Source organism: Silene latifolia, chromosome 10, assembly GCF_048544455.1.
Source record: "Silene latifolia isolate original U9 population chromosome 10, ASM4854445v1, whole genome shotgun sequence".
NCBI classification, from domain to species: Eukaryota; Viridiplantae; Streptophyta; class Magnoliopsida; order Caryophyllales; family Caryophyllaceae; genus Silene; species Silene latifolia.
The window spans coordinates 112,847,595-112,859,617 of NC_133535.1; the positions used below are offsets into that span (position 1 = coordinate 112,847,595).

The 12,023-nt window shown below is 38.6% G+C and overlaps 1 protein-coding gene across 1 annotated transcript; it reads right to left on the reverse strand.

Moving 5' to 3' along the window:
* Positions 1-266: 266 nt before the first annotated feature.
* On the reverse strand, positions 267-683 carry LOC141608079 (uncharacterized). The gene has a single exon (XM_074427431.1). The coding sequence runs from the start codon at positions 681-683 to the stop codon at positions 267-269; it is 417 nt and encodes a 138-aa protein (XP_074283532.1).
* Between the last annotated feature and the right edge of the window lie 11,340 nt (positions 684-12,023).

A 12,023-nucleotide genomic window follows, 5' to 3' on the forward strand; every position in this document is an offset into this window, starting at 1 on the left:
GCAATAAGCCCGTCTTACCTTATTATTTAATTCGTTTAATTACCGTCTCATAATAATTATTATTATAAATACGATTATTACTAATTAATTAATTATTTGAATTACAAAAATTATTCACTTATCAACCTTTATAATTACGGGGTATTACAGATTACCTGACCTATTTCCATTTGAGTCTGTGCCACATAAGTGCTCCTGATAGGATATTGTAATTGCTAGGCGAGTGACTTACCTGCCTTGGAAGGTTTTAATGACTCTGTATAACATTATTGGGCGGGAATATCAGACCTAACAGTTGTTATTCCCCATTCTATTGGAATTTTGACACACTGGTGATAGGTTGAGGGAATGGCTCTGGCATTATGGATCCAAGGCCTGCCCAGGATTGCGTTGTAGGATGAGAGGCAGTCTAGGACTCGAAATCTTTCATATGATGAGACTCCTTCAACGCAGGTTAGCAGGTAGATTTCCCCTAGAGTGTTCCTGGTTTCACCATTGAATCCTACTAGGACATTTGACTTTTTTATGATCTGATCTTCGTCAATATTCATGGCTTTTAGGACATCAAGCATGATCAGATTGACTGAGCTGCCACCATCTACTAGAATCCTCAGGACACGAGCAGTACTAATTTGCATGGTGATGACAAGGCCATCATGATGTAAGTCAGAAATTCCCCGCATATCAGTGTCGTCAAAAGTAATTTGAGGTAAATTTCTAAGTTTAAAAGGAGATTTCATTTTGGACTCCCTGGCTATTTTCTTTGCAGCTGAGCTAGTCAGGCCACAAATTTCAGAACCTCCATTAATGAATTTGACTTCATAGATTGGTGGTGCTGGAGGTAGGTCATATTTTGGTCTTTCCTAATCCTTCCTTGATCTGTTGTCATCCCTGTTCTTTGATGGCATTAGATCTTTCAAGTATCCTTTCTTTAGGAGGTAAGCCACTTGTCTGCACAGGCCCCGACATTCTTCTATGGTGTGTCCTATGTCCATATGGAATTCACACCATCTGGTTGTATCTTTCCTAGAGTTGGGGTTGTCCGTCTTTTTGGGCCATTTGACGACGTCTCCCATGTTGTCAAGCCTCTTGATGAGTCCTGCAGTATCAACGGAAAAGTTATATTCCTGAATAGGTGGATAAGTATAGGAGTTACCTCGTTGCTCATGAGCATAGTTGACTTCTGATCTGTCAGGTCTAGTATAGGGAGATGGCCTGGAGCTGCTTCCTCTATGGTTGGAGCTTTTCCTGCTAGACCTTTCGTAGCCTGCAACACTGGTTGTGGTTTCTGCTTTGAAGCTCTTATCATCTTCTAGCCTGATATAGCCAAGTGCCTTTGCCTGAACGTCTTCAAAAGTATGGCAAGGGTTCATGGTTAGCTCATCGTAGAGATAACTATCCAGTGGCAGTCCTTACCTAAATGCTTCCACGGCTATTCCAACGTCACATCTAGGGATTGACACTTTCTCCTTATTGAACCTGGTCAAGAATGCCATGTGTGTTTCGTCTGGTTTTTGCTTGATTCGGTACAAATCACTGGATCTTTTTTGAGCTCCCTACTGCTGGCAAACTGATGTTTGAATGAGTTTATCAGGTCTACAAAGGATCTGATGCTTCCATTTGGCAGGTTTATGTACCATTATAGGGCAGGCCCGGTCAGGGTTGTTCCAAAGCCTTTGTACATTCATACTTGTCGTAGTTCACTGGGTATTGATGCTGCTAACACCCTTTGCTTGTAGTAGGCTACATGGTTTTGTGGATCTGCAGTTCCATCGTAGGTCCTCATTGATGGTACTACAAACTTTTTTGGCGGGTCTACTTTGGCTATCTCGTCCACGAAGGGAGAGTCAGCATAGCTTTTAGGGTTGGCCTCTTCTATGCTGGTAGGTACTACATGGATCTTCTCAAATTTCTCATGAAGCTTTTGGATCTCCTGGACCATCGCCATCATTATGGCTACATTGGTTTGATCTGGAGCAGTTTCTTCATTTGAAATCTCTTCTGAGTCAATGATGCGTGTCCTAAATATGATGTTTTACACCCTATTTTACACGCATTTCAGAGCTCTATTATGTAGTTTATACTACTATTTTCCCTATTTCCGTCTACTTTCGTGTTTTTGTGTAATATTGCAGAAATGGGAAGAATGCAGCGGAAAATGAGCCGAATCCGTCCCTGAGTACTAGGCATAGGACCTGACAAGAAGTAAAGACTCGGGAAGCGAACTTGGTGCGCGTATCGAGGCCTGAAAGATAAATTTACGAGGCTTTTTGAGCAAAATACCTGTTGAAGCAGTCGATCGACTGATGCCCTTAGTCGATCGACCGGAGCGCGATTCCTAAATAAGATCAGAAGCTACTGTTCAGCGAGGCTTGGTCGATCGACTGGTCCTAGTGGTCGATCGGCCGCTATTTTAATCTGACGCAATTTGGAAAACGAGAAAGCCCAATTTAATTAGGTTTTAGGAATAAAAGTTACGTAAGACTATCTATATAACGTAACCTGAGGTTTCAGAAGGGGGAGATCGAATTAATTTAGGGTTCAATATACACAGAAGTTGAATCTTGGATTATTTCATTAGTTTAGATTAGTTTTCATCAATAAAGTTTTCTTTTCGCATCGAGTTTTGGTCTTTTCTCTTCAATTCTTCTTTACGGTATTCCTCTGTTCCTTTGTTCAATTTCATTGCTTTAATTCTTCCGTAGTTTAGAATTGCTAGTTTAGATTTCCCAAAAGCTAAATTATCGTTTCATGTTAGTTATTTATTTAGTTAATTCAATTATGAATTCAATTGCTTTATTTGTTAATTTTATTGTTGTTATTATCACCATCATGAGTAGCTAAATCCTACGTGCTAAGATGTAGGGGATCTGTAGTTTAGACGGTTTCGACAATAGGTAACCTTTGTTATCGGACTCTCAGTCGTCGATCGATCGACTTCGTTGGTCGATCGATCGTCCGTAGGTCGATCGACCGCCCTGCATGGTCGATCGACTGCCACGTGTTAGATTAGCTTCGACTTAATTAATTTAATTGCTATATTTGACGAATCGAGTGCACGCGACTAGTTGAATGATTAGGAATTGACCGACTCGATAGATCGAAAGATAAGGGAGGGAAATAGACTACTTAATTAAGACGACTAAATTAATAAGATCGAGAGATAAGTTAATTTAGAGATTAAGTATCATTAATCAAGAACGAAAGTTAGTATTAGTGAGACTTAGGGACCCGTAGCTTAGGCCGAAAGGTTGCTACCTGTTAAATTGGACCGAGAGGACTTTTTATTTTCCCGTCTAACATGCCTAAATCAGTTTACTTAGAGTTACCGCCGTCGAAACTACAGTGAACCGACCATCTTAGCATCCTTTTAATATTTGATTTCATCTATTTTCTTTAATTGCTCATTTATTTGCTTTAGTTTAGTTTTAATTTTATTGCCTTTAGTTATAGAATCATTCAAATCAAACCCCCCGAAAACTATTACTTTAGACTTTAATTAGACAACTTTAAATTGCTTGCCTCCTTGTGGTTCGACCCTGACTGCCACTATCTATAGTAGTAGTTTGGATTATAAATTTTATCTTTGATACTCTACGACGGTATCAAATTTTGGCGTCGTTGCCGGGGAGGCAGCGTAAATTTTTAGTTGTTTTATTTTAGTTTATTTTGGTCTCAAGGAACATCCGTTCCTTGAGGCAGTCCTTATCTTCTTCTTGTAGTTTCTTCTTATATGCAGGTCACCTTGCGCTAGACAGAGACTTTTAGAAGAATCATTTCAGGAGGAAGGCTTGAGTACTCTTGATAGATGGGAAGTTCGCGTGGGAATTCGCGAAAACCAAGTATTGAAATGAATGCTATTGCGGCACTAGAAGCTTCCATTAATGTCAGGTTCGAAAAGCTGGAGAATGCTACAAATGAAACTGCGGAATTGAGAAAGGTAGTTCAAACTCTCTTGGTTCAAGTTATAAAAATGGAAGAAGCTAGGATTGAATCTGATAAGAATTTTGAAAATCGGTTGGCAATTTTAGTGGCTAATCAAGCTGCTAATTTGTCGAGCAAATTTGATGATACTCCACCTCTTACCCCTGTGCTTATTCCTGCTCTAACACCTCCGCCCCAGATTGGGAGCACGATGGAGGAAAACTCTTCTTTTTTGATCACGGGAAATTGGTTTGGGGAAGGAAGAGCCGAGGAAAGTGTCGGATTATGACTTGGAGTTTGATGAGCCGGACGATCCAAGAGCTTGGGAAGCCGCTAGAGCCGTTGATGACCCGTTGAGTATTCTAGATGAAGGAGTGGAGTGGAGTCCAGCTGCTGAGATTAGCATTGCGGAGGGTACTTCATATAGTCAAAAGCCTTGGTCGGAGATTTTCCGCAGCTTCCGTTGATCTATCTAGTTTTATAAACCACTTTAAGACTATTTATTCCGTTTTAGACTATTTACTGTTTTTTGGTGTGCGCGAGAGTTCGTTTTAATTTGGTTTGCTTAGGATTTATTTAGGCTATAGACTTTACATTTGGGTTTAGCGCAATTTTGGGCGCTGTATTATGTGCATTTGCAAGTTGTTAGACCATATTGACTCACGCTATTTGAGTTAATTCGACGAAAGCACTGTCCTCGTCAGGTATATCAGTCGATCGACTGGCCTGTGTGGTCGATCGACTGACCACTGCAGCTACAGAGCTTCGTTTGGATGCCCTGGTCGATCGATCGCCTGTGTGGGTCGATCGACCGCTTCCCATTCCGCACTGTTTTCGATCATTCCCCTGCTGTGTTTGGTCGTTTTGCGGAGCACGAAAGGGAGTTTTAAGGAGTTTTCTCCTTATTTTCTTTCCTTTTCATTCATCTATCGCTTTCTTCAGCTTAATTCTTTGCACATAATTACCGCTTCAACTTTGTTTTCTCAGATAATGCACGGTATTTTCTGTCCTTTCAGGTACTTATGGTAGCATCTGCAGCTCACAAAACCTCCTAGCTCACGATGGTTTGGGGAGGTTTCATTTTGCGCGCTTAAAGTCTTGTGAGTTTCCGAGTTTAACTTCATGTCTTGTTTAGTTAGTTATCGCAACTCCCCATTTCCTTTCGCTTCTTTATACTATGATTTCGCACAATTAGGGCATTGTGTGATTTGGTTTGGGGAAGGGTTTTGCGTTGCATTCATTCTGTTTTGCATTCACGTTTAGTTTTTGTCTTGCATTGTTTATTTCATTTCCTATATATATATACAAAAATTCAAAAAAAAATTGAAAAAATTTCAAAAATCCAAAAAATGCATGTTTATTTTAGCATATAGGTTGAGTCGGAACGGTAGTAGTTCAATGATGACATTGCATTTTCATCTGTTTATGCCTAAGCCGTGCTTAATTGACAAGTTATTAGTAGAATCATTTGCATAATCTACGAGTTTTCGTTAAATTATTTGCTGAACCTTAGACTTGACTTAGATTTTTGGCAAACTACTTATATTTCTGAGGTTTAGAGCTTATAACTGGTGGCGTTCATGACCAGTTTATTTAGGATGTGAGTAGTTAATCCTTATAAGACATGTTACATAAATTTTCATAAATATGAACTTGATCTGCTTAATACCTGTATTCATTCGGGTTTGTGGTCAGTTGACACATGTGGTAGAGGTTCCCTTTTATCCATTTTACCCATAAACCTCACATAGCCAAATTGCCTTTTTGTCCCATAAGCTACATACTATATTTAGCCTACCCTATCCAAGCTAGTATTGGTAGTTGTGGGAATGTGTTTATTACATTTTGGTTATATTGCTCTTTATGAGAAGGTTGGTGGAATGTTGGAAAGGAGGAAAGAAAGAAAAGAAAAAAGAGAATTGAAAAAAAGAGAAAAAATGAAAAGCAAGTTCGATCTTTGGTCGGTCGACTGGACTCATGGGTCGATCGACCGTGCGCTGCAGAAATGAAAAAAAATCAAAATCGCATAATTCAAAGTCTTTATTAAATGGCGATTTTTGCTCTCATGTTGTATTTGTATCTTATGGGGGGTTGACTTATTGTGGAAATTGTGAGATTTGTGCTACAATTTGCACTGTTTTGTATCGATTGATCTTGAGTATGAAGTTGGGATGTTGCTTAATTTTTGGATCCGTTGTTGCTAGCTTGGCTGTTAACTCCTCATATCCAAATTTGTCTTAGCCCCTTCTTACCCATTACCTCACATATCCATATCTACCTCGGCATGTGTCATGGTCATTTGTTTGGTTGGAATGCATATGTACGGTTGTAGAGATTTTATTCATGTTAGACTGCAGGCATGTTCTTATAGGTCGTAGTTAGGTGAGAGTCTTTACAAATATTACTTCCTTCTATCTTTACATATATTCACCTGTATTTATTGTGTGATTTGAGCGACCCGTGAGAGTCCATAATGATAAGTCTCTATAGTTGACGGTTCAACAGTTTTTAACGACTACATAACTCGTTTGCATAGTTGCATAGCTCCTTTTGCTAATTGATTGTTAGTTGTGCATTAAATTGGTTTAGGCTTTACAGTTTGCATTTCGCTCTGAGAATGAACGCGTTCCATTAGGTTTTAAGATCGAGTCTAGTTCTTGCTTGGGGACAAGCAAGGGTTTGGTTTGGGGAAGTTTGATGCGTGTCCTAAATATAATGTTTTACACCCTATTTTACACGCATTTCAGAGCTCTATTATGTAGTTTATACTACTATTTTCCCTATTTCCGTCTACTTTCGTGTTTTTGTGTAATATTGCAGAAATGGGAAGAATGCAGCGGAAAATGAGCCGAATCCGTCCCTGAGTACTAGGCATAGGACCTGACGTGAAGTAAAGACTCGGGAAGCGAACTTGGTGCGCGTTGTTGGAATATGTGTCCTCCGACAATAATACGATCACAACTGTCGATCATGATGATCACATGTTTAAATCTCATTTTTAGAATACATGTGGGATGTAATATTTTACAGTCAACTGGTCCACACATATCGGTAATGATTGGCTTACTAGAGTTTGACATTACTGTCGTGCGACGGTGGTGATCAGTTGATCCCCTTAGGTCATACCTATAGGGAAATACTCTTAATTGATTATTTAATTGATCGTATGCCGATACGAGTTAAATAAATTGCTTAAAATTGACGGATGATTTGTGAGTAAGATTAACGTGTCTTATTATAATTCGATTAAATTAGATACGGTCTAAGTAATCGAATTGTTTTATTACTATTGTTTACGAAACAATTGAGACAGAATGAATAATTTATTATAAATACAAGTTGTTGTAATTTATAATTTGATAAACCATTTTGGTACAAGTAATCAAGAATTACTAGTTAATTTTGTATGTGACATATTTTATTAATATGTTGATTTTTAATATGTTAAAAATACATTGCATTGTGACATGTCATGTAACATGTAACATATGACAAAATTGACAAATGACAAAATAAAATGGACTACCCATTTTATTTAAGTGTACCGAAATATTGGAGGGAATAAGGTTAATATTGTGTTTTTTATTTTAAGTGGAAAACATGATGATTAACCTAAATGACTAGCCTTACATGCCTAGTCTCACCTTGAGAAGAACAAGGCCATGCATTGGCTTCCCTTGTCCCTTCTCCCTTCTCCCCACCGGTTTTCTAGAGCAAAGATAGAGGGTTTTATCATCTATCATTCATTCACAACTTCAACTAATTTTTCTAGTGTAAGAAAAATATATTCTCTCTACCATTTTTGTGAAAACTTAGAGAAATAAAAACACACAAATCTATCCTCTCTTGGCCGAAATAACAAGAGAACAATTTAATATTTTGTGTCATTTTTAGTAAGACTAATATTGTTACTGGATCATAATAATATTGGTTATTAAGGGTATTCCTTGGGTATAAGCTTTTGGTAGAGGTTCTAATTTGAACCTTGTTCATCCATTGTTGGAAAGCTCAAGAACTAACAAGAAGGAGATCTTGTTGGTGCCCAAAAATCCGAAACACAAATGTAAGAAGTGGTGATTTCTTCTCTAATTTATTTTATGTTTGCATGCATAAGATCTAGTATTTTTTTTTATGACTAAATAAATTGATTCATATATGAATATGTAAATTAATGAGATTAATGAATTCCAACACGCGTATCGAGGCCTGAAAGACAAATTTACGAGGCTTTTTGAGCAAAATACCTGTTGAAGCAGTCGATCGACTGATGCCCTTAGTCGATCGACCGGAGCGCGATTCTAAAATAAGATCAGAAGCTACTGTTCAGCGAGGCTTGGTCGATCGACTGGTCCTAGTGGTCGATCGGCCGCTATTTTAATTTGACGCAAATTTGGAAAACGAGAAAGCCCAATGTAATTAGGTTTTAGGAATAAAAGTTATGTAAGACTATCTATATAACGTAACCTGAGGTTTCAGAAGGGGGGAGATCGAATTATATCGAATTAATTTAGGGTTCAATATACACAGAAGTTGAATCTTGGATTATTTTATTAGTTTAGATTAGTTTTCATCAATAAAGTTTTCTTTTTGCATCGGGTTTTGGTCTTTTCTCTTCAATTCTTCTTTACGGTATTCCTCTGTTCCTTTGTTCAATTTCGTTGCTTTAATTCTTCCGTAGTTTAGAATTGCTAGTTTAGATTTCCCAAAAGCCAAATTATCATTTCATGTTAGTTATTTATTTAGTTAATTCAATTATGAATTCAATTGCTTTATTTGTTAATTTTATTGTTGTTATTATCACCATCATGAGTAGCTAAATCCTACGTGCTAAGATGTAGGGGATCTGTAGTTTAGACGGTTTCGACAATAGGTAACCTGTTATCGGGCTCTGGTCGATCGACTGACTTCGTTGTCGATCGACTGGGTCCGTAGGTCGATCGATCGCCCTGCATGGTCGATCGACTGCCACGTGTTAGATTAGCTTCGACTTAATTAATTTAATTGCTATATTTGACGAATCGAGTGCACGCGACTAGTTGAATGCTTAGGAATTGACCGACCCGATAGATCGAAAGATAGGGGAGGGAAATAGACTACTTAATTAAGACGACTAAATTAATAATGTAACACCCCCTCATACCAAGGTACCTTGCCAAGGACTACCCTAGCATGAAAGGCTGTTACCATCTCGGTTTCCCGAGGTTAGTATATCAAAGTTACAAATTCCAAACAACATTTATTAAAGTATAAAAGTTAAAGATTACATTATCTCAGACCAACTCAAAATAAACGTACAATGTCTCAATACAAATGAAATCCAAGACATCTAAACTCATAACAACGGAAGCTAGACTTGACGTGATGACTCCCCATGACCGTCCCATAGCTAAACATCTCGCATTACTGTCACAATCTGCTCACCATCCCCGAATGGATCACCGCAGGTTTTACAAAACAACAACACGGGGTCAGTTCTACTCAATCAATATAAGACAACAACAAGACAACCAGCTGACCATCGATCTCACACAGTAACCGACTACACACCAAAGTGTGTAGCCCTGCCAGATTACCCATCGCAATAGGTAATCCTCGCCGCCAGTGGGTGACCGCAGCCCATCCCCACCTAGTCCAGCTCATCAACGAGCGACTAACAATCCCTGTCCCTTAATGTGCACATCCCCTCCCGTGGCGGGTTCCACGGAGGGCGAACTAGGGTGTGAAGCCACTCCCGCAAGTGACTCCACCACAATCACAATCACATGACATCACAGCCATCTCAATCCCCTCACACCAACGTCGTCACAACAATCTCCATACTCCGATGATCAACAGATAACAATAATCACAACAAACATGTCTTACAAAGAACAGTAAACTGAGTAGGGAAACCCTACCTTTTCGCAATCCGCTTACGCTGCAATCAACCATACAAATGCATAACAAATACCACATCGTCACCTACAACAACAATCACATAGTTCCAATCACTAACTGCAAAACCCCATTTCCTCCAATTCATGATTAAAGGCAAACCCTAGAATTAAACACCAACAATCATGGGAATAAAGACTTACCAACGAAAGGATGAATGATTGAATGCGATTACTAAGATTGTCCATACATACACAAAGGAGAGATTGGGAGTGATTAGAGCGTCGTACGTTTGATTAGATTTTGTAAAATGATGTTTTAGAAACTCATTTATCGAATAAATAACCCCTAACTACTCCCGCATCAAACCGCTGAAATAACACTCGACGAACCGGATACTCGGTCGAGTATAGAGCATACTCGGCCGAGTATCCTCTACTCGGTCGAGTATTCATCATACTCGAGTATTCCTCAGAGCCAAACCAAACATAACATGTACTTAGCACTACTCGGCCGAGTAGGCTCTACTCGGTCGAGTACTTAGCTTAATAAAATCCGTAGTATTACAATCTTCCCCCCTTAAAAGAACTTCGTCCCCGAAGTTCCAACCCAACCTATAAAACGTGGACATTTAACACTAACTCCACAAACCACTCTTCCTTCCACAACATGGCTCAGGATATCGTCTCAACTATAGCATAGGCTCCCAATACTGACTCCATAACATTACCAAATAACCACAATATAATGTTGCCAACCTTGTCTCACTTCCATAACACTCAATAACACTCAATCCACAAAAGAAGATCAACCGTCAAAACGGAATGTTACATTCTACCATCCTTAAAACGAACTTCGTCCTCGAAGTTTACTCAAACCCATAAACATCATCTTCCAACTGTCAAAACTATCGGACTCATAATCATCATCATTCAACTGTCAACACTATTGAAATATTCTCTCATTCCTAAACATCGAACTACTACAAGCACGGTCATGACCTTTAATAAAATCAAAACAAATATCAAAACAAATATCCGTCTTTTATGCTACACCAACATTCTACTTCCAATTATACTACCATATGCACAACCATCAAAACAAATATTTAACCCAAAACTTCAAATCTTCCACATTACCGCAACATGACACACCTCTCTATATAAACTATATAAAACTCATATCACCAAAAGCATAACTCACACTCCACACTTGTTACGTACACTCACACTAGATCCTCAAGTTCTTTTCTTTCATTACCGCAAAACTCATACATAACTTAACATGACATCAATTCCCAATATCCTACACTCACTATCTCAACAAAAGGTTATGAACCACCTGCCGCTTTCAGATCATTACAACACATATTCCACGAATCACTTGCCATGACTATGACTACCGATGCCTCATCTTAAAGCAAGATCAACATTACTGTAACAACTTCTCACAACAGTGTCCCATCAACAGAATATCACTATACCATGACAACAACGAAAACATACACAAACATATATTATGAATACACATGCAAGTATAACCAGTTATGTCAGACCACCCAAACTATCACTTTTGATCATCATTCCATTAAGTTACCATATCCAACATATATTACCGAACATTCAGATAACAACATTATAACTATCACACCATACCGCTTCTCGTGAGATCACAACCTCACACAAACATTTATATACATCTTAGACCCATAATCACATCCAACTAGTTAATCCTGATCACGTAAGTTACCAATTGACAATGAACATCTCTTTTCCAGACTTAACTCAGGTGCCCTTCATAACATATCTTCTCTTACACACAATTATCACCACCCGGCGAACGTAGCCATATCATATGTACCCAACTATCAGCGAACACCTCATATATCCATACCTTAAACTCCCTCACAACCAAACATTAATCACCTCCACAAAATCAACCTCATTAGAACAACTAACTTCCCTAAAATAACATCGTCCTCAACCACTAGTTATCACTTCTTAATATAACAATCCGTTTCCTCCCTTTAGTTATCATCCCAAACAACGAACATCAAATATATCAACAAAATCACCTCAACACTATTTCCAATTCCATCCTTTATCATATCACTACCTAACTCTCCACCAAAATCTCAGATCTTGCAACACTTCACAAGCTTCCTATTTCCCTTAATACCTCGAAACTCACGGCTAACACGTCGTCCTGCTCTCCTATATAACCAT

Bases quoted from the DNA above. Each gene is read 5' to 3' on its own strand.
- LOC141608079 (XM_074427431.1), bottom strand. From the start codon at position 683: ATGCGGGGAATTTCTGACTTACATCATGATGGCCTTGTCATCACCATG.